We start from the raw sequence: 24,250 nt of genomic DNA, 5'->3' as shown, positions 1-24,250 counted from the left end.
ATATCATATTACAGAAGTGTTGCACTTTTATGCAATGGAGTTGGAAACGTTGACATGGGAGGAATGTCGACGGGCTGAAACGACGCAATAAAATGGCGAGACACATTTAACAACAATACCAGTTTATTAGAGCAGAGATGTAACAAACAATAAATTCTTCTTAATGTGCTTGAAATAATTATTTCACTGCATGTTTTCTTTCAAAGTGTGAAATGCTCATATAATGTCTTCTGCTAGAATATTAACAATGAATAAATAGGGTGCATAGCAATGATAGTCACAGAGTTATAAGATATCTGAGACATTTTAAAAGAAGGATATGACCTTTCTAAAAGTACTAACTTTTCCAAAAAAAAAAAAAAAAAAGCTTGAAAATCCTTGAAAAGGATTGATACAGTCTGTAAGATTTGTTATGTGAAAAAAAAAGTCCTTTAAAGTTGGAGGTGAAGATAGTGACACGTCTCATCCAGACGAAATCGCTTCAATCTGAAGGAAAAAAACAAACAAAATCACTATTACATAGTACTTTATGAAACAGTACCGACTCAATTGGTTGTGAAAACGTTGCTCGGCTACCTTCTCCAGCCACATGTCGTCTTCACAGCCGTCCTGAAGTCACACCGTCCAGCTCTGGCCGAACTCCTCCACGCTGTGGGCCAAGCTGCCATCCGGCTTCATCCAGTCGTTCTGCCTCCGACCGTCAAAGTTTCCACACAGGCCTCCGATTTTCCTCTTATAGATGCGTGGTAGAATGATTTCTGCAAGAAAACAGCGTCAGTCAATTCGTTGTGTATTTGTTTGTCTTCTATATCAGTATTATCTGTCTCAGGCAAGTGAAAACGTTTTGTTTTCTCATTCGCGTTTCAGAAAAGTTTTGCTTTTACACAGCAACTTTTTGAAAACGAGGTCCATTTACACAGAAATGGCAAAAAGGCGCACATGAGCAGAGAACAATACGCTATAAACATTAAATATGAGAGTACACAGAGATTCATATAGACAGACGAAGTCAGATTGTTATTATGGGCGAGTCGCAACTATTAAACTACCAAGTCCCAGGAGAATGTGGATGGGAGTCGGGATCGCGTCCCAAAGTTTCAAATCCTTGAAATCTTTTGCCAAATTTGCAAACGATTCCTCTATCGATTCCAGTGCCGGGGTGAACGACGTCGCCACGCACGCTGCGTAGCTCACGCTGTCGACACAACAAGAGGCACAAAGATTCCACTTGCAATACTTTCAAAGTGGAAATTTCATCAGAGGGTGGAAGTACAACCAACATGCAGAAACATTTGCAGACACAGCAGCGAGAACTTTGAGTGAATGTCGATTTGTTCTGGAGTGAATCTCAACCCAGCAGCAGCGGCAACGTGAGCACGCCCTCTTGCTGGCAATACTGCAGGTTTCATTTCCAAATGTCCAAAGTCAATAAAGAAGCGAATCCTTAATCAGAAAGGGAATCGTAAAAACCTTATCAATTCACATCTCTAACTGGGGGTAATGCCACTCTGGAGGCCGCCATTTTGATTATTGTCTATCTACTCACATATGTACAGAAGAAGTATTTATTTATTCATAGAGAGACGTTTTTCCTCCATTTCCACTGAGACAGAGTTGGAATGTTTCCGCAAAGTTCTACATTGGGAGATGTTTTCAAAAAGGTGCATTTTCATCGGCTCCGAGTACCATTGTAATGTAAATGGACACTAAAAATGCAACAACTTTTCCGTTTTTATTTTAAAATATTGTCGTGTAAATGGGGCCCCAGTGTGGCGATAATGGGGGACTTTGGAGAGATGGCTCGTCCATCACCAGGTTAACATAGGCAGGTGTCCACTATTTTCATCTACAACAAACCGAAGACTCATGACTCATGTTTTTAGACTGTGGAATGGAGTCAGAATACCTGGGGAAAAAACAAACACTCCACACAGAAAGTCTGAGATGAAAATGCTGCGACAGGACAGTGCTGACCACTGCACCACTATGTATTGTGATGAGAGAAACTACAACTCTGTGTTTCCATGAAATGAAATGATGCATCCAACAGGTTCCTATTAGTTAAAAGGTTGTTGGGTGAGTTTGGCTCGTACCTGCTCTGCCGTGTCCATCAAACTCCACCGAAAGGCCAAAGTCGGTCTTCAGGTAGAGACGAGACGAATGTTCCAGAATGTTGATTCCACCACTTGGTGAGGCAGGAGTGTCACTTCTCTTTCCATCAATCTGCAATGAAATGAAGCAAATTGTCAGGTCTCTGTGGCCACGTTTACACATAACGTGGTTTTACAAAAACTGATATTTCCCCCTCTATGTTTACTAAAAATAATCTGCATTGACACGGACCCACAACTACACCTGGTCCAGAGCTACAATGAGCAGCCAAGCCTGTAGGGGGCAGTGTAACAAGAAGCATGAAGCTATGGTAGCTTGAAAAAAAACGCGACCTCATGAATTATGAAGTAAATCTCTGCCTACCCCCCTTTTAGATGCAAACAGACAGAATTTTACTAAATCAGGAGTTTTCAGGAATCATTGTTTGTCTACGTGTTACATGTAAACGAGGCCTTTGTCAGCTGATCTTTCCGTTCCAGAGCCCTGCGTTATCCTCATTCTACTATGCTGGTATCCGGTTTATGACTCTGTTCTGTTTTTGGATGATACTTTGGATATACCTCAGGACCACTGCGCCTCGTGACAGAAATCTATTAATGCAGTTTATATTACAAAGGTCCTGAACTTCTTGATCTGATGATTCTTCTTGAATTACATTTGTTGTGTACAAAACACAAGAACACGAGTCTATGGATGTTTGTGTCGGCTGAATATTGCCCGAAGGGAAAAAAATTGTTTGATGGCTTGTCATGAAATTGATGCAGGAGGAATCGTATAATGACTTTAGTGAACCCTGACATTTCATCAAGAACTTTTAGAAGGTCACAATTTTCACAAAAGTCCTCTTTTTTCATCGTGAACGTTTTCATGTGGAAGCGTAACTCTGCTCCCGGGGTGGCTGCAGGTTTATTGGTACAGTTTATGAAAAATGATTCTTGTAGAAGTATGTAGAAGTTCTTCTCTGATTGCTTTATCGGGGGATAGGATAGTATTATATCTTCACGTGTCAGTATCAGTGTTGTCAGTGAGCTTTGTGTTGAGCATGTATGTACATAGCTAAGCTTCGGTTTCTGTTTAAAACGCTCTCTTTCTGAGAAATGGCTGAGGAGACGTCACAACACCACCCCCTATCAGTCAAAGGTGGAAGTACCGGTGTTGTTTGAAACGGCTTTAAGAACGCATGATACTTAATATTTGATGTTGAATCTCTGAAGGAGATGAAAATTGCATTTTTTCCAACAATATGAGCTTTCTGAATTAAATTTCAAAAAAACACAATAGTTTATCGATATGAAATTATAACTCTCACACTCTCCGGTAATCGTATATTTTAATTCTTGCCACCATACACCACTAGGTTGCGTGTTGGGATCTACTTATCTTACGCAGTCTTCACCTGGGGTGCAGGTTTAGCCAGTCAAAGTAAAAGAAAAAAAAGATGCAGTTTGCATTCTTGTTGCTTTTAATTTTTTTCTAAATTCAAGCTAACATTTTTTAATAAAAGATGCAAACAAACCAGATGTTGGACAGCTGCAGCGACGTTAGGGGATTCTTAGAAGCTGAAAAATCAGTGACGGCATGTTAAATGTATAAAGAAGTAAAAAGCAGGAAGTCGTCTGTCATGACATTCGTAAGTCTGTCACATCCTGGTTTGTTGACGGCTCTCTGATTCTGATATGGTCACACTTGATTGGATTTTATTTGAATGGAACCAAATTTAATTTGCAAGCCAAAAGAGTTTAATACTACTTTAGTACTTTTGAAGCTGAATGGATCCTGTTATTCGTTCAGTGCCAGAGTGTGAATGGCAGCATTTAGTATATCAGAACTACTGCAAAACAACAACCGTACCAGTTTCCACCCTCAAAAATCTGAACAGTAAATTGGCTATTATCAAATTATTGTTTCTCCTTTTTAAATTTCTCTCTATAGCTCACGGTCAGACTGTCTTTTGTTTCTGTCTGGTTGACCAATAGCTATCACTTTCTATACAAATAGAAGCTACTAATATAACCAATACCACATAATCAGCATCAATTCGGTCATAACAACTTTCAGAAAGATCAAATTTTCCTGAATGATTAGACAATTTTTAGAGGCAGGCAAAATAACAATAACTTAATGATACATACGGTCAACTTCCGATTCCTCTTGAACATCACAGTGTGATTGTACACTCGGATTATGAGCTCTTGTAATCCGTGGTGTTCCGTTTGCTCTTCACTGCTGTCGTCATTATCTTCATCCTCCTCTTCCTCCTCCTCCTCTTCTTCTGAATCTGGGTGTCTCTGGTCTTCTTCACTGACACTATCGTCATCCGAGGTGTGGCTGTTAATGCCCTCGATGGAGATATCTGGAAGGTTTGTTGGCAAGTTTTTTGTCCTGACCAGCACGTATGAGTGCTCACCTTCAAAGTTATACTTCATCTTATCGAATGTTTTGTACTCGGAGTCTCGATCAATACTGCACTCATTGAAACCTGTTGAGCAACAAGAGTCAACAAAGATTTAGTGAAAAAAATGTGACATACTTTAGTGTCATCACATATTCAGAGCCATTTACAGCACCTGTTGACTGGCAGTAATAATTGCTCTTCTCATCTTGAAGGCAGACGGCATCTCCATCACACTCATCTTCGTCATCACACTTAATCTTCCCTCTGCCATCATCTTTGTCACATTCACATTTCTGATGGCAGTGATTGGTGTACCACTCTTCATTGAACTGACAAGACAGAGAGACATCATACTCATACGGAATGATTAGGCATTCAGAGGGCAAAGTGTTTAAAAATCAAAGCTGCGTCTCTGATGGAGACTTATTCTGAAGTGTAACTCACTTGGTATTTGTTGCCTTTCCAGTCCACACACCCGCACTCTTGTACCGGAACACAGACCCTCCGTTTCAGCACAAAGCCTTCATTGCATACACAGCCGGGAACGCACCCCTCGTTCTCATTGCAGTGTGGTGAGCCGCTCAAGTTGCTGCAGGTTGGACTGCATGCAGGCATACAAGTGGTGTAATGACTGTTCTTTTGGCAAGAGGGTGCTGGAGAGACAGATAGGTACCTACTTAAAGAATGTACAATTATAGTGGGAGCTTTTCACTTACATGCAGAGTGAATTTCAACAGTCTAAATGTATCCGTCATTATTAATGTCTTAGTTAAGTAATCAATCTAGCATGATTTGAAAGTTGTAGAGTATGCATTTTGTTAAAGAAAAAAACGAGTTAGTTTTTATGATTCTACACAACTTACTTGGCTCCGGTTTCATTGTTGTTTGTGGCCCACGTGTCGTGGTTGGTGGCTGTGGTTGAGCTGTTGTTGGAAGTTTTGGTGTAGTTGTGGATGTAGGCTGTGGTGTATTTGTTCTTTGTGATTCTGGTTGAGTTGTTGTTGGAGGGTTTGGTCGCTCTGTTGACTGGGGGTGTGGTGGAGTTGTTGGATGGAATGGTCCCTCTGTTGGCTGGGGGTGTGGTGGAGGTGTAGATGGAGGCTGTGGTTGATTCGTTGATGGTGGTTGTGGTTCCCCTGTTGTATGTGGCAGTGGTTGAGTTGTCAGTGGCCGATATAGGTCAGCTGTTGTTGGGAGTGTTGCTGCTGTTGTAGTTGGAGGTTGTGGCCCTGCCGTTGTCTCTGACTCAAGTTGAACTGTAGTTGGGGGTTGTGGCCCTGCCGTTGTCTCTGACTCAAGTTGAACTGTAGTTGGGGGTTGTGGCCCTGCCGTTGTCTCTGACTCAAGTTGAACTGTAGTTGGAGGTTGTGGCCCTGCTGTTGTCTCTGACTCAAGTTGAACTGTAGTTGGAGGTTGTGGCCCTGCCGTTGTCTCTGACTCAAGTTGAACCGTAGTTGGAGGTTGTGGCCCTGCCGTTGTCTCTGACTCAAGTTGAACTGTAGTTGGAGGTTGTGGCCCTGCTGTTGTCTCTGACTCAAGTTGAACTGTAGTTGGGGGTTGTGGCCCTGCTGTTGTCTCTGACTCAAGTTGAACTGTAGTTGGAGGTTGTGGCCCTGCTGTTGTCTCTGACTCAAGTTGAACCGTAGTTGGAGGTTGTGGCCCTGCTGTGGTCTCTGACTCAAGTTGAACCATAGTTGGAGGTTGTGGCCCTGCCGTTGTCTCTGACTCAAGTTGAACCGTAGTTGGAGGTTGTGGCCCTGCTGTTGTCTCTGACTCAAGTTGAACCGTAGTTGGAGGTTGTGGACCTGCTGTGGTCTCTGACTCAAGTTGAACCATAGTTGGAGGTTGTGGCCCTGCCGTTGTCTCTGACTCAAGTTGAACTGTAGTTGGAGGTTGTGGCCCTGCCATTGTCTCTGACTCAAGTTGAACCATAGTTAGAGGTTGTGGCCCTGCCGTTGTCTCTGACTCAAGTTGAACCGTAGTTGGAGGTTGTGGCCCTGCCGTTGTCTCTGACTCAAGTTGAACTGTAGTTGGAGGTTGTGGCCCTGCTGTTGTCTCTGACTCAAGTTGAACTGTAGTTGGAGGTTGTAGCCCTGCTGTTGTCTCTGGCTCAATTTGAACTGTAGTTGGAGGTTGTGGCCTTGATGTAGTTTGTGTCTGTGGTTCGTCAGTTGTTGAAGGTTGGGGTCTAACAGTTGTGTGTGTGTGTGTTTCAGTTGGGATGGAGGTTGTTTTATCTGTTCCTGGAGGTGGTGTTTTAGTTGAAGAATTCTCTGTAGTTTTGGTTGCAAGTGAAGCCAAGGTTGTCGAAGCGGGACGTGTTGGTTTGACCTCGTCTGTAACAACATTGTACAGTAAACTCATGGACAGTCAAATCCAAAGAGTGTGAACAAATCAAAGTACCACATGGGCAGTATTACCTGCGCAGTATCCACGATGTAGCGACACATCATCAATGGCCACATCGGACTGATCATTTGATCCTCGTCGTCCTTCCAAAATTATCTGAAATTAAGTGCAGAAAAAAACATAGATGTGACAGATCCCCTCGTTGTTTATGTAGATTCTAGATTTGTATCAACCGAATAGATAACTGACCTGAAATGCTCCAGTTGCGGTAAAGTCCACTTGAGCTCGGTGCCACATGTTTCCTTGATTGTTAAGTTTCCGCCAGATTGCTTCAGCCTTTCTGTCTTGATATAAGTAAACATGGAGGCCCATTGTTTCAGCAGAGCCATACATATGATACCAGAACTGCAGACATAAAGGTCCCGAGTCAAAACACTCCTGGCTGATGAGACGAGCTGTGTCACCAAGTGTTGCGCTGTTGGCTTCGATGTAAAGATAGTGGCCACCTTGAAAAACAACGTAATCATGTTAGTTTGTTTCATTCATTCAATTAATAAAACAAAACAAATGAATACAATACAGAACAAAAGTTTTCAAATTCCTAAATGAAAGAGAGCAGAAATAAGATTAACTTAAATACTCTGCCACTTTATCTCAAATAATAATTTTCCATTGAAAAGTAAAAGCAAATAACAATCAAAATGGCTTTAAAGTCAGAGCGACCTACAAAGCTACCCTTTGCTTATATCAGAGTTACATTTCTTAAAAGGAAAAAAAAAGAAAAAAAATCATTCTCATATGTTATTTCTTTGTATTTCAATAGAAACCTTGGGGTTAAGGTTAAAACTTAGTTTTAAATCTAGTGTGTGTTTTAGAATCTTTTGATGTCTAGGTTGTTTCTTCACTGGATCCCTTTTACCAAAATGCAATGTTCCCTTATTATGGTCATAAATGTTTGTTTTTTTAAGATTTCTGTTCCTTTTAAGTTTTAGATACTTTCTCTTTTTGCAAATCTATTTTGCGCGTTTATGGGTAACATTTTTTTATGAGCTTAATTATTAGTAGCATTTTTTTCTGATTATTCTTATGGCTCTTTTCTGTAAGATGAAAAATATCATATACACCCTACTGATGATGTGTTGTTGCAATAGTAATCCTGCTCTTTACCTTTTCTTTATCAAAACAAAGGCAAATAAATTACTTGTCTCCTAATAATTAGGCCAGCTGGCTTGTCTGTGGTGTACTGTAAAAAATATAATTTGGCTTATTACCTCCTGTGGTGTGATCTGAAGAGGGGCCGGTTAACATGGACGTAGTGGAGCCACTATGTCGGGTCCAATCAAAAACATCAGCGAGGAGCTGATTCCATCGACATGAATCTCTCTCAAAATCACAATGGAGTTGGCATACTGGAAAGAAAAGTCACATATATAACATCTCAATATAAGCTCATAGAGTGAATATAAAAATCTGGTACTGTGTGTAAAACATTCCCATCGCTGAAGGTTTGAGAGCTGTTGTGTGTGAGTGTAGCGACGGCCTCCTACCTGGAGTTTCAGTGTTAGTGGTCGTGGTCTCTGGAGCTGCAGTGGTTGGAAGTGGGACACTTGGGGGAGCTGTAGTTATTGGAACAGGTTTTGGAGGTTGTGTTGAAATTCCACTGCTCAGCTCTGTAGTAGTGCAGTGGTAAAAGATATTCAGGATACAAAACTGGAATTAGTAGCAGTTTTCAATATCTTCTGGAGTGTTTCAACTAGTTTAAAGTTTCTTACCTGAGCAGTGACCACGGTAAAGCTTCACATCATCCAAAGCCACATCTGATTTGTCATTGGAGCCTCTGCGCCCCTCAAAGATGATCTGAGTGATATTGTAATATTTATTAGAAAGTTTGTGTATGATACTTTTCTGGTTTTGCCACGAGGGAAGGCTCCTGGTTATGGATTTGATTGAGAGGTTTCACCTGAAAAGCTCCAGTTGTCTGGATGTCCACCTGAGCAAGGTGCCACAGGTTCCCTTGGTCATTTCTCTGCCGAAAAACAGCATCGGCCACTTTGTTCTGGAGCAGGTAAACATGGAGGCCCATTGTGTCTGCTGAGCCGTACATATGGTACCAGAACTGCAGACACTGAGGACCAGAGTCCCGACACTCAGAGCTAATGAGACGAGCTGTGTCTCCGTGTGTGACGCTGCTGGCCTCAATGTACAGGTAGTGACCATCTAAGGGTAAAAAAAATCTGTTAATAATAAATAAAAAATTTTAGCAGACATAATGTTACTCATCTAATCACCATTTTTTGTACAAAGAAGTGGCATTACCCCCTGTGTGGTCGGCTGAGGGCCCAGTCATCAGGGTGGGGGTGGACCCACTCTGCCACGTCCAGTCGAAAGCATCTGTCATCATCTGACTCCAGCTACAAAGGCTCCTGTCAAAGCTGCAGTCCAGACTGCAGACTGTAGGGGACCATTTGCAAAAGATTAACACAAACTATTCAGGCACTCGTAGAACTTCCTTCAACATCACAGTGCAGTTAGCGCACTGAAAATGAGAGTCAGATATATTATTGGGTAATAGACAGAGCAATTCTATAAATCACATAGTGGCTGTGTAAGCCATTACCCATAAAAGTATTTGAGGAATGTATATCTGTCCTGCAGTAAAATTGTTATAATACCTGGGAGTACGGCTGGTTTTTCAAAAGGACCGTCTGTAAGGCTGCTTTGATTAATTGAGTCTGTTATTGCTTCCTCTGTGGGAAGTTTAGTGCCATTCATAACAGGAGGCTGTACTGTACCGTTGAGCGTGGAAGGCTCTGGAGATGTAATGGTGGGCACCGGGACACTTGGGGGAGCTGTGGCATTTAAATCACCACTCAAGTCTGTGACAGCAAAACAATGTTAATGGGCACTCTGAATAGAAGTCACTTAGAATTGGCAACAGTTTTCAAGACTTGTTGTGTTATTTCCTCTTTGTCAGTGTTTCTTACCTGAGCAGTGACCATTATAAAGCTTCACATCGTCTATGGCCACATCTGACTCATCATTATTTCCTCTGCGCCCCTCAAAAATGATCTGAGTGATGACATGGGGGTTAAGAGTGAGTTTTCAAAATTAGTATTTTTTTAGACTCCAGAGGAAAGACTGCTGCCACAGTTTACTTTGTGGTTTCACCTGAAAAGCTCCAGTTGTCTGGATGTCCACCTGAGCAAGGTGCCACAGGTTCCCTTGGTCATTTCTCTGCCAAAAAACAGCATCGGCCACTTTGTTCTGGAGCAGGTAAACATGGAGGCCCATTGTGTCTGCTGAGCCGTACATATGGTACCAGAACTGCAGACACTGAGGACCAGAGTCCCGACACTCAGGGCTAATGAGACGAGCTGTGTCTCCGTGTGTGACGCTGCTGGCCTCAATGTACAGGTAGTGACCATCTGGGAAAATAGGAGTGACCCTGTCAGTTTATTGTCTCCAGATTTATGGCCATACAGAACAGAATGATCCTTTTCTTAATGCACTAATGTAAAACTGCATGAAAAGAAGTGGCATTACCCCCTGTGTGGTCAGCTGAGGGCCCAGTCATCAAGGTGGGGGTGGACCCACTCTGCCACGTCCAGTCGAAAGCATCTGTCATCATCTGACTCCAGCTGCAAAGGCTCCTGTCAAAGCTGCAGTCCAGACTGCAGACTGTAGGGGAACATTTGCAAAAGATTAACATCAACTATTGAGGCACTTGCACAACTTCCTTACAAAAAAAAAGACAAGCTGTAACTTCAGTTTCCATTAGAAAATTGCAGTTTCATTATTTATGGGGCTAGACATAAATGTTAATGTTCAACTACACTTCTGCTTTTGATGCAGAAACAAGTGACCCGTGAAATACAGCTTCCCGTGTACTTACTTGGGCGTGGGGGGAGGACTGAGGTGGTAAGAGGATGCTCAGTTCCACTAACCAGGTCAGGGAAGCTTTCTAAAGTGAAGTGATTTAGACCTTTTATTATCATTACAAATAAGCAATGATAAGTATGCAATCAAGCAAACACGTTGTTCTCATTCTTATTAGTGGTGAATCTCACCTGAACATTTCCCAAAATGGATAGAAATATCATCTACTGCCACATCTGACTGGTCATTTGATCCACGTATTCCCTCTACTATGATCTGGAAATATCATTAGTGAAATATTATTCACTGCTGTGTATACATTCTCATAGCATCACATAGAAAACAATTATTGCTGTTGATTTTTGCGTCACCAGACTTACTTGGAATGGACTTGAGACGCTGATGTCAATATTCCCCTGGCGCCATTCTGGCCCCTGGTTTTCCATCCTGGACCAGATCTTAGTAGCTCTGTTGTTTTTGAGCAGGTAGATGTTGAGAGCCATGGCATTGGCTGAACCGTACATATGATACCAGAAATGCAGGCAGACTGGGACGCTATAGTGACACGCTGAGCTCATCAAACGTGCAGAATCTCCATGAGTAACGCCGCCGGCTTCAATGTACATGTAGGAACCAGCTGTGGGAACAAGGAATAATTCTCAATCTGCATGAGTTTTGAAGTGCATGGGAGAGATGCTGTGGGCTCACGTTGGGTTCTCACCTCCAGTGGTGTGGTCCTGGTTTGGCCCAGTTAAATCTGATGGTGTGGGTCCTGAACGTCTCGTCCAATCAAAACTGTCCTGTATGAGTTGCTCCCACCCACACATATGTTCATCAAAGTTGCAATTCAATGGGCAAACTATAAAAGAAGTATGGAAACAAATATTATATTTATGTATGCCGTCTGAAATGAGAGTAATTAAATCTATACATATTCAGATTGAGGTTTTTCTACTGCAGTGGTTCTCAACTGGTCTGACTTCAGGACCCAAAATCTGCTCTCAGTGACGCACGCACGCACGCACGCACGCACGCACGCACGCACGCACGCACGCACGCACGCACGCACGCACGCACGCACGCACGCACGCACGCACGCACGCACGCACGCACGCAATGATAAACGACATAATAAGCAGCTAATGGGGATGTAGAGAAAGAAATATTCCCCTTTTATGCCCAATTAGCTGCATTTTAATTAAAACCAAAACTCTTCACTTCAGTAATTTTCCCTCCTTCAAATGACTGAACCATTTTCACAAACAAATATGAAGTAAAAATGATCTCTGAAATGTAGTTGTGCGGACACCTCGATGAACAAACAGTCGTTTTTGACCTTGAATATAATAAAATCCATATGTCACATTTTACCTGTGTTTCACTGCACAATTACAACATGGAATGAAACTTTATATTAATATTTTTTTTAAAGAAAAAGGCCCACAACCCACTGAAATTAAGTAAACAATCCACCTTAAGGTCACAGTCCACCAGTTGAGAATCACAGTTTTAATATATTCACATTCAATTAGTTTTCTTCACTGAAGCAATAGCAAGCAAGCATGTACAGACTTAATTTTTGCTTTTATGATTATCAATATCTAAAATAAATGATGTAGCAGGATCAGAAACCCTCCCAGCCCTCATTACTCTTACTCGTCTGATCTGGAGTTGGAGTTGAGGTTGTTGGAGGTGTTGCAGTGGTTTGGGGCTCAGCTGGAATATGAACAATAACAATAAGAAAACGCCAAATAAGGAATGAGTTCACATTTCAGCCTTGGTTAGCTTCTCCTGGCAGCTGGCTGCTTTTGTCACATCTTAACCATGTAAAATTTCTTCATATCTGCCTGTGAAACTAAAATAAATTCAATCAGGAAGAGCGACAGGAAGTTGTCAAGCTTGCTTTTTGCAAAGATTCAGACGAGATTATAAAGAAAAAGGAGGTTTGATCAGGAGGGAAAAAACAGAATTAACTGACGTGAAAGATGAAACAAGGAGGGCTTGCATGGCGCCAACAAATCTCTGAAATTAAAGCTCTGAATACAGCCATTATGTTCTTTTGTATATATCTTGCATGGCGGTCTACATGTGCATTAATCACCGCTTCATAATCCCAGCGTCTGATTGAAGGACTCACCACAAGCTGTGCCCATTTCCCACGCAGGAAGTTTCACTCCTGCAACCTGGCACGCCGCTGCGTACGACTTCAGGGATTCGCAGAGAGTGTGTGGGTCACCGTTTGTGGCACAGTAGTCGTACACGCAGCTATTCAGGTAGACACTTGGGTGAATGTGCTCATGGCAAGCTTCAAATGCATCCCCGAATATTGGCAAACACTGATCGTAGGCTTCGTTGTTCTGGTCGTTATCACAGGTGGCCGGGTCATTTGGATGTGTAATACACCTAGGACAGATTAGAAAAGGGTCTTCTATAGATTATGCTCAAAAATTTTATATTTTGATGACAGTGTGCTGTTTCAGTTCCAAACAATATATATAGAGAAACAGAAATAATTCCTCCCAGCTGGAAATGTCTATTTTTTATTACAACCAGTCAACCATAGATGCGAACATCTGGTAATCATTGGACTGCTTTCAAAAGCATTAGTGAGAATTTCTTGACGAGACTAGGAACCTTAACGCATACAAACTTTCAAACATCATTCTGCACGATTGGCTGGTAACATTTCCTGTTAGTGTCAAATACAAATGCTGGTCTAGTGATATGTTTGTCACCAATTGTGCCCTTAACTTTTGAGTTGCTGTTGAAATAGCTGATTATTTTATGAGTTCAGGAGGTCTTCCTGCCATTTAACTTTGTTCTATTTTTTTTCTCATCAGTTCTGTTGGATTCTGTAGGTTTTGTTTGTCTATATCAACCTTGCAAACCCCGGTTGGAAAATAGCGGATGGATAGTGTTTATCAGTTCAGTTGGTTTCTGTCCAGAACACAGGAATCAGGGCTAAGATTGTCTAATTCTGTCTAAGTCCTGAGGCCAAACAGGCAAAAGTGGCAGATTGTTTGGAGAATCGTGTGTTTTTCATGCATTTGTTGTACTATGTGCAATAACATGAAGTAACATACTCATCGATGTCTTGTACTATCCAGCTGTTTCCAAACTTGAACGGGTCAGTGACAATTTGGCCTCCCGGCGTTATGAAGTCGTCATCCTGGTATCCAGAGTAGGTACCACAAAGTCCGCACAGCTCGTATTTGTAGCGTTCATCCACCTGCAGGAACAGTCTGCTGTCTCCATCTAACATCATTCTGAGGCCGAAGGTCGTCTCCAAGACCATGAACTTGTTCTTCATGTAGACCTTTACTGAGCCATATGAGCCATTGGTTGAGTGAGGCAGTGGGAACTGGGTGTCGTGTATCTGAACAGAGAATTTTGGTTTGTATTAATGCTTGTATTTGCTTTTTTCCCTTAATAAAATCAAGAGCAAATGTTTCTTCTGCTAAAACAGCTCGTGGAACAACTTTATACGGCATAAACATTCAGGACAAACTCAAACTGTTACACGCATATTTAAGCATGACATGAACGTCCCTCAGTGACAAGCTGGCTTCCTCCAATGACCTGACTGAAAGTAAGAAGTGAACCATGTAAACAGCGGTGTGTTGATATAAAAGTCATTAGCCACTGTCGTTTTTGAAATAAAGTAGATCATAAATAACAGTGACCTCCAGCTTTTTACATGAACTAGCAATGACTCATACACATTTTTACATCCATCTTTGTCACGTTGTGACTCTATGTAGTTGTGGGAGAAGTGCATGCTTACAAAGAGCTCTTTGCTTTGGTTCAGGGTGAGACGCAGGTCTTCAACCTGAAGCGTCACGGCGTCCAGCTTGGACCTGGTGGCGTTCTGACCGGAGGGATGCCTGTTGTGTCCGATGATACTGAACTGAAACGCGCTTTCTTCAACACACGTGGTCGCCAGTGTGTAGCTGCAGCCGCCTTGAAAATCGTAGGCCCAGCGGTCGAAGGTGATGTAGTGTGGATCCCCGTACACACTGCAGGTGGCAGGGTTGAAAGGAAAGCAGCCTTTCACCCCGTCTTTAACCTTACAGACTTCTTTGTCACTACATGCCATTCTGCTGCATTGCATTTCATTATTTCCCATGCATCTGCACCGTTGCACACATTCCCCCTCTGTGAGAGTTTCTCCTTTCTGCAGGAAAAAGGAAGATGAAGAACATAGACTGTTGCTCTTGGAAATTGAATAAGTAATAATTTTGTGTTCGTCTGCTTCACTTACCTCATAGTGTTTTTCATTATACCAGCATCCACAGTCTCCATCTGGGACACACTCCCCCCCACTGAGTTTGAAGCCAGGATCACATTCGCATCTCTCCTCACAGCTTCCACAGGAGCCAGGTAAATCCTGGACGGAGCACACCTCGGGACAGCCATCAGCACATGAATTATAGTGGCTGTTTGCACCGCACTGAAGGGCTGGAGGGCCACAAGGAGAGTGAGAAAAGAGATGTCTTTAACTGTCACGGTGTCATTGTGGCCATCATTTGTCACTGTTTTGAAAACAAAGGGTTGAGGCATTAATGAGCTTCGTACAGCAGAATGAGGAGTTCCTCCATGTTGGTACAGCGACTCCAGCCTCCTGGCAAATCTCAGCGTAGGACTGTAGGACCTGACAGAGCACTGCAGGGTCGCCTTGACTTGAACACATGCTAAAAAGACAGGCCCTGAAGTAGCTCTCTGCAGCGAGAAGTGACGAGCAGTCGGCAAAGAGCCCCGAGCTGGAGACGAGGCCTCCGCAGTACATCTCACTGGCATACTCTGCCTCCTCCAGCGGGTCGCACTGAAAAGGCACCAGAATGGTTTCACACGAGGAGACGCTGTCCCCGGTCTGCCAGCTCGCAGCTAATACCGTAGCGTCCTCCTCATTGGTTCCGTCGGGTTTGCGCAAGTCGTCATCTTTGAGGTGGTTGAAGTTGCCACACAAGCCACAGACATGACGAGAGTAGCTGGGAGGGAGGGCGACTTGCAATGCACCGGCAGTGTCATATGAGACGGAAAGACCAAATGTGGTCTGCAGGATGATGGCAGCAGGGTTGCTCCTGATGGTGACTGTGCCTCGACTGAGGCTAAGTGGAAGCTTCCTCCACACCCCGTTTACCTGAAAGAGGAAAAAAATGATGACGTGAGCAATTTGGAGCCGACTGTGTTTCCATGAAAACTGAAGACAAGATGAAAACCTTGTGAGGTGATAAGGTGAATAAGGTCCTCATGAGTTCCTGGACGTAATACAGCTAAACTCTGTACTCTATGAGTAACTGGGGTTATCAGCAGAGCAGGCTGTAATATTTGAGCTACTCAATCCAGTAGTTCACTCGGTGGTCATTAGGACATATTAGAGGGCTCAGCCTGTTTACATCATTATTATGAGGTTCAGGAAGTAATAATGAATTATAACTATAAAACCTTTTTTAGGATTTGTTCATGCAAGATTTGAGGGCAGCTATGATCTGTGTAATCAGCCAGGGACATATGGACTTCACTTATATGACTTTTCACAATACTTCCCAAAACATTTTATGCTGTTCGCCACCCGTCCATGCACACTCACACACCACTAGCGAGGTTTTCCAGGCTCACACAACATGAGGAACAGGTTGTTTGTTGTCAGTCCAAGGACACTTGCACACGTGGAGTACAAGAGCCAGGAATCGAGTCGTCAGTGCTTTGATAATAGCTGTTATAGATAGATACATAGTTTTATTTCTAACTATAATAACTGTTCCTGAATGTTTCAGCCCGATGGAGAGGGAGCAGTGAGAGTTGGCTAACGTGTCACTGCAACACATAGACTTTGGCAATACCTTGAAAGTAACTGACAACTATAGGATTTCACCTTTAGCACTGATGTGAGCCACAGCTTTTGTTTTAACAGTTACGATTTAAAATCTCCTGTTTTCCTCATAGCACCCCCGGCTAGCTCAATTGGTAGAGCATGAAACTCGCAATCTCAAGGTATTGGGTTCATGTCCCACGGCGGGTGCCACCTTCCCGTGGGCTCGCCACACGCAGGAAAGGTTATTAATCTGTGGTATGTGATCTGGGGGACAGTGCTCAGACTGCGACCCGGAAACAGATAAGAGGCAGAAAATGGATGGATGGATATTTACCTCATTAATCCTGAACTAACTCACATCTTCTGAAAGCAACATGAATGATGTTTGGCTGTCAGGAAACAGACATGGGCTCCACAGTTGCTGTGACAAATAAACAAAGCTTCTCCTTTATTAGAGTTGTCTGCATGTGCACAATCAAACATTTACTAATGACTGACTCAACAGACCAAAATGATGTGTGCCACTGTTTCACTCCTGACTGATGTCACTTCCGCTGAACTTCATGAGACTTTGCACGTTCAGATTTGTTCCTCCAAATCACAGTACACTTTCTCTTGACCCTAATTTAGATTATGAGTGTTTCAGTGGCACATCAGTGTGTCGACTTTACTGTTCTTCATAATTTTTCCTTGATTAGTGTGTTGTTGACTTACAACCACCTGGTATAAAAAAGTGAGGGTTGTCATTCATTTTATTCTAAATGAATCACATTTCACTTCTCTTTCATATGTAAATTGTTATTTCTAATACACAAAGCATCAATATATATTTTGCACAGGCTTAAAGTGGTAGCTGTCAATTTGATATATAGGGTATTTTAGAAATAACTAATGGAACACAACCTGTCAGTAATTTGAAAAACACATGATTATCTTTGGCAGTTGAGGGGGTATAGGTTCCTCTTTTGACTACATAGCCAGTTTCCTGCTTAATAATTATTCCTGCAGGTAGGGATAAAATAACCCGTTCTGCATAATGATAAAAGTTACTTTTATTTACTAAAATTTTCCTGCAATTTAAAAAAAACAAAAAATGTTGTCAACATTGAATGATTTATTAGGTTTAATCAAACTTTAAGTTGTAATATAGTTGTAAAGCATTCATTTACACCTATCATCACACACACGTTTGGCTTTTATAACTGAATCACTCCCTGACAACACTATTGAAGAACGATTATGCTATATGTTCTATAGGTGTGTTTTTAAGATTTCCGGTCCAATACGTTTGGATTTCACTTGTTCTAAATAAAATTTGCTGCATGTGTTTCGAAGCTCTTGGTAACAATGATAAGAGAAGTGTTATAAATGCTGTTTATTGGATTATTATGGGCTACTACAGTTTAAGATTTCCTCTTCCCTGCTCCAACAGGTCATATCAAATATGTGCTGCAACATGACTATTTCGGAGGCTAACTGGAATCATTGTGGGTAAGTAATATGATTCCCTCATTGATTATCATTTATTCTGGACTTCAGTCACACGGTGTTTAGGAAGTTCCACAACTCATTTATTAGTTCTCATCAAACTATCTACAGAATTTATTCAAATGTATCCACAAGCAACACAACAAGACCTCATGGATAGAAATGGAAAAAAAAATAGTTCGATGTTCCCACTGGAAGACCTGCATTGTCTGTCTCAATTGATTAGAAGAGAAAAAAAAGTCACATTGTAATCTCCTCCACTACTTGTGTAATGGAAACCAAATAAAATCGCTGAATCCTCATTAGCACCATTGAAATCCAGTCAAATCAAACAACCCAGAATTCCAACCACACAACAGTCCAGTTCACTGTTGAAAGAGTAACGGTCATAAAGAAAGAAATCTCTCGTTTACATCTCAAAATCACTGAATCAGGTGAACTGGACTCGCTCACCAGGCTTTGAAGACGTTCCTCTCTTTATCCAATTGATTTCATCACTTCATGTGGTTCATTACACTCAACTGGTGGTGGAGAGCTCAGAAATGTAAACTCTTTGGATGTGGCTCAAAGGGTCACAGATCCGAAAGGCCTCAGGTTTTTGTATTCATGGACCAAAGGGTCCAGGCTAAATGACCTTCGTCACGGTCGTCACATGCCGTTCAGAGGAGGTCGCTTGTGACTGATTATGACCCCTTGAAGCGGCAGAAGAGAAGGGAACGTTTTTTAAGACAGAGAAAACTTATGGTTTGATAGAGCGGTCAAAGAAGCCATCTTTGTTAAGTGGAACTGACCTGTGATAACAACAACCATGATGAAGGTTGTTAAAATCCAAGAGAGTCAATGAACCACGTGAGTCCATCTGCTAAAATCCATCAACATAGAAACTCAGTAGGAGAAGAAAGCTTGAGTGACAAACCTAAAGAGTTTGCATAAATGCCTGGCTTCCAGCACTTAGTGAGACTAACCAGTCCAGTCTAGTGGTCTTTGGTCAACCCCTGCCTCAAAACACAAACAAACCAACAGCATTCAACTACCAACTGCCCGGACTCAGACAAACATTCTTGCAGAGCATTAGAGCTAGTGGCACTTTGTTGTTTTCTGGGCTATTTAGGTTATTTAAGTCCCAAAAATGGTCAAACGTCAGTGATATGAGGTATCCCAAAAGGATAAACAACGGGGTTTAGTTCATCCCATTCACAAAACCCAAACAAAACATGGACAAATATCTACTGTTGATTAAACACAACAGCTATGAACTTGGATGTCACAGTTGTTCCAAAGTAAGACAATGTCTTGTATAATCTTATCAATCTAGTCACAGAACGCGAGCAGTGATGAACTTCCTTAAAGTAGTCATCACCTGGTATTCTCAAATATCCAGTCTCCCTTGAATTGTCTTTAAATCAATCCTTAACATTTATCAGGAAACAAAATCTGATATAGAGCTCGCTCTGACCCGTTTTCATAGCACAGCTTCCTCTTGTGACAGTGCATACGAGATTCTGACTGGTTTGTTGAGAACATGTTAATTGGCCGCAGGAACTGTCAATCATGTTTGAGTCCAAACAAAAAAAAACTCAACACCATTTTTTGACAAGACAAAATGTGAATCCCAGTGGTGCCTCCTTTTCGCTGGCCACCTAGCTTAACTGATGTGATGTTAGCCACTGGTATCACAAGCTAATCAAGTAAGCTAGGTGGCCAAGCTGTCTCGCTCCTGTTGCTAGGAGGTTTCTATGCTGACAGCTGCCGCGTAAACATGCAGTTAGCTGTTCCGGCTGCGTTAGGAACAGTAACAAAGGGGGGCGGGGCTTAAGCCAAAGGTCAATTGGACAAGGAGAGAAACTTGTTAAAAGACACATAAACACCTCCAGTTGACTAGATTCAGTTTGAGCCACCCAGATGGACCAATGAGGATACTTAGATTCACCAACATCATTTATTTGAAAGCAAATACTTAATAATAATTTTTTTAACTGGACTTATAGTCTTTGGACATGTTTTTACTCATGTTGTGTGCTCTGTGTCTCTTTCTTTACACTTCAGTCTGATGGCCTTACCAACAAATCAATAATAAATCAATAAAGTAAGCAACAGGAAGCTTATGTCGGCACCTTCTTTTGCTAGACAGATTTTTTTTATGGAACCACAAGACAGGCAGATCTATCTCACCGAAGGCCTAACCTGTCAGATAAGACACATGACAAAGTGATAGAGAGTAATAAATGATTAGATAAATAGGTGTCCTCCATTAGAGCAACTCACCACAACTCGCTGTGTCTGCCTCTTCAGCAGAGACACTCTGACATTCCCCACGTCCACGACGATCCGCTGGACGCTTGGCAGAGACGAGTTGCCGTTCTGCTCATTGACCACCTCCACATTGAACAGCGGCAGGGCTTCAGCGGGCGAGCAGGTCTTAGCCAGCACATAAGTGCAGGGGGCCATGAAGCGGAACAGCACTCCATCAAAAGTGCTGCAGTCTGTGTGATGGTGAATAGTGCACAGCCCAGAGGTGGCAGTCCCTCTGGACCGTCCTCTGTGAGGACCACAGCTTTGGTCCTCGGGGCACCGGGAGGGAGAGCAGAAGAGCTGGCCGGCGGTGCACAGGCAGCGGGTAGACTCATCTGTCCAAAACTGTGTGTTCGACTCACACTGGGGTCCTGTGGGGGGGGGTTATCGAGCCAACAATCACTTTACAACCATAACACCATCTGGACAGTACAGCTGATTAGGAACCTTGGTGGATTCTCATCCTTGTTATGAATTTTACAAACATTTTCTTTATGATCTTCACTGCAGAAACACACAATCTATTATTCACTCAATTGACGAAAGCAGTAGATTGTTTGAAAGAAAATATTTTCTGTTAATTTAACTTCTACCATTTTGAAGATTAAAGTGATGACATTAATGGTGTCTGTATCTATGAGTATCGTGCAACATATACTCACCACAAGAGCCTCTTCTTATACCAATCTGTTTAAACTGGATCTGTTCATCTGTGGATGCTGCTTCAACAGCTTCAAACACAACCTAATTATTAGAAAAGAAAATATTTAAATGTAGGAAACACAAAGAATATAGTTTAATCAGCTCAGAGGCATGTCGATGGAAGTCGCGCTGGCAGCATTATTGTCCTATATTACACTCACACGAATTCAGATAGTTAGTAATGGTGCGAGGATTTTACATCCACACATCTGACCTGAGTCCCTGGATCAGTGAGAGTGAGTGGCACAAACACTTGTCTCCATGCGTCTCTGGGGACGGCAGGAGAGGTCCAGATCTCTACCAGTCCAGTGCTGCTTTTCAGCCAGACCCGAAGCTCGGAGCCGTTCGCTGTGACTGGATTCAGGTACCAGAACTCTACACAGGCCTGTCCTTCGATCTCCAGGGGGCCGCTCGCTAAAACAGTCATCACAACGTCTTCCCGAGCTGAAACACAACACGCAGCTCATCACACACTTTCACCATCATCCAAGAAATGATATTTTCAGCTGCAGCTTGATGAATTGAACCGTCCTCATAAACAGTGAACCCGTTTCTTTGTCTTTGTTATAGCTTATGAAACACAACGTGCATCTGCTGCGATGAAGTTATCATTAAATGCAAATAAAAATAGCTGATTGTGTGAGTGTTTTGTACTGGATTTGAAACTCAAGTATAGGCTCTTTAGTTTGATTGCCCCTGGGAGAACATGCGGTTATAAAAGATTATTAGCCTACTTCAGGTCAATCAGTGATAATGCAGTGATGCACGCGTACAATCACACCCTGCCTGCAGATTAAAACAGAACTGTGGACCAACGTTCCAAATCCTCACTGGAGGGTGCGCCCAAATGCAAGGTATCGCCCTGTTAAAGTCATTACAAGTCAGTAGACAAAAGCTAATAAAAAACACAGCACACTTTTAATTCAATTACTAGAATCAATGAAAGTGATCTATCTCCAGCTGTAATCCTTCTTACCTGCTGTTGTTTGGCTCTTTGTCCAGTCACAAATCAGATTGACTTCTGTGTCGTAGAAACACTGCGTAACATATTCTAAAAGAAAGAATGAGGATAAATATAGCATCATACACACTCACTCTGTGTTTTAAAACAAAAGCACATTAATGAAGAAGCTGAAATACCTGAAGTTGTCCTCTGCTCTGGTAAAGTAACTAGTGAAAAGTCATCTTCAGCTCTGAAATCAAACACATTTAAAACAAAAGTCACTTGTGTACTTCCTAAATTATTGTTGGCTCAACAACAATTTTCCTAATAATCAGTTTGGCTGAATTCCAGCATGAGAAAGTTGAGTTATCTTGAAACCCACCTGCTCTGGGTTAGAAAGAGAAGCAACACTGTGACCGACAAATCTGTGAGGGCTCCTCCAAGCATATCTGATCCTGTAGCAGCAGCCTTCGGCCGCTCTGCCGTCTCTAATGCTCTTTCTGTCTTTGATGACTTGAAGAATGAGTGCAGAGCAGTCACTGTGCCAAGCTTTTCTGTGGAAGCGCGGCTTTGTGTGACCCTTAAAGTGTCAACACGGAGCTGCAGGCCCCTTGTGGTGTCCTCATTTATCCTCCTCCCCTCCTGTCCTCTCCCCTCCACGCCTCCCGCCTCCCTACGCACAGGTACACCCCCGCAGTGGGAGTAGATAGACCTCTGGAGGACGTGAAATGTGGCTGGATCGGGTCTGTGGCGTAGCAACGATCTGCACGGTTTCAGTAAATAGTGATAGGGGAGATCAGGGTTTACTGCTGCTCGGTCATAAAAGGCAGCCGGGCCAAAGTAAACTCATTTATCAACATTCTTTTACAGTAAAGCCTAATCAACTCACAATAATCAAAACACACACACAGCGACTTCTTCTTTTGTAGCCAACTTCTCACCTGGATGTTGTCAACACGTTTGGCTGAAATGTAGGTCACAGTGATTATTTGAAATGTGAACTTAAAAGATGTGGATAAATCTGACAAAGTGCCGAATTATACATTATTACACCATGTTTGCTCTGCATTTTGTTCGTACAGTAAACTGACAGTAAGAAAAGACAGCTCACGCTTGCTGCTGTGTCAGTTGTTGGATTAATTTTTGTCTGCAGCTATACAATGAACTAACGTTTGGATTACAGGACGAAGGATGTTAGGGCTCCTGTGACTCAGGTGTTAAACTGTTAAGGCTCAACTCCTTTTCTCAACCTGTGCTCCATGAGGAATACACCAAGAGCTTTATTTAGTGAGATCCTGCAGAACACATGCTGAATATATTTCATTATCAGTTTGCATAAAATTTGATTTAGGAAGAATAATACCATGAGTGACACAACGTGCAGACAGTAGAACTCAAATGCATTGGACACAGTTTACACGACAACGATCTGATGGAGTTTGAGTGAATTATTATTGGTACTATTGGATGGACTGCTGCGCTCCTACAGGGACAAAATGAGATGTGATACCATGAAATTGAAATTAAATTTGGCCATAAATAAATAAATAAATAAATAAATGAAAGAGCATCATGGCAGATGATCTGTCACAAAGTCAAAGTTTGAGGTAAAATTAATGAATTGTGTCAAGGAAATGCCTCACACCACGAAAACAGCAGGTATAAAAAGATGGAAAAAGATGCAGTCGTGAATAACGTTTTCAAGATGCAGTGAGCTAATGGGTTAGTAATTTCTGTAAATTCTGAAACATATTCCACATTCATAAAGGAAAAGGTGCTGAATAGTGATATTTTGTAGATCAGCACACAAAATAGCATATGTGTGCGTCTGTTTATTAACCTTCAGTTGATCTGGTCCGGAACCCCAGGATGTACCGAGCATGGCGGTTTACCGCTCAACGTGTGGGTGTGACTGATCATGTGAAGCACCAGGAGACCACTGAAGCAGTAAAATGAGCCATACAACTCAATTTACATCAAGCAGAGCTATCACGTCTTTATCGGGATTATAATATGACATTGCATGTTGCTTCCATGACACAGACACTGGATGTGTGTGTTCAATGAGCGCTCATGAAGACTACAAGTCATACAAATATGACAAGATAATTTTTTTTTTCCCCCAGATGGCACTATGAGCCTCATCATAATGCACTTTGTGACGATAAGTCAAAACCATGAACAATACGTGTCAACTTATGCAATCTGTATTCTTGAATGTGTACAGTGTGACCTGATAATGCAGACGTCAGAAAACAGGCTTCAGGTAGCGTCTGCC

At 42.3% G+C, this 24,250-nt stretch overlaps 1 protein-coding gene across 1 annotated transcript; it reads right to left on the bottom strand.

Moving 5' to 3' along the window:
- Window positions 1-400: 400 nt before the first annotated feature.
- LOC308109608 (zonadhesin) lies at window positions 401-21,456 on the bottom strand (the record flags this gene model as incomplete). Its single annotated transcript, XM_080463295.1, has 20 exons — window positions 401-486; window positions 577-758; window positions 2,094-2,223; window positions 4,245-4,591; window positions 4,680-4,836; window positions 4,952-5,160; window positions 5,371-5,493; window positions 6,928-7,012; window positions 10,025-10,281; window positions 10,400-10,534; window positions 10,924-11,008; window positions 11,113-11,369; window positions 11,454-11,591; window positions 12,870-12,997; window positions 13,816-14,108; window positions 14,517-14,906; window positions 14,994-15,190; window positions 15,308-15,872; window positions 20,301-20,627; window positions 21,244-21,456. The coding sequence occupies 19 exons, from the start codon at window positions 21,454-21,456 to the stop codon at window positions 616-618; spliced, it is 4,179 nt and encodes a 1,392-aa protein (XP_080319421.1). The 3' UTR covers window positions 401-486; window positions 577-615.
- Window positions 21,457-24,250: the final 2,794 nt, after the last annotated feature.

Source organism: Lipophrys pholis (genome assembly GCF_963383615.2).
Source record: "Lipophrys pholis genome assembly, chromosome: 1".
Lineage (NCBI taxonomy): Eukaryota > Metazoa > Chordata > Actinopteri > Blenniiformes > Blenniidae > Lipophrys > Lipophrys pholis.
Note: the sequence above shows the minus strand (reverse complement) of the source record. Positions and strands in the feature narration are given on the sequence as shown.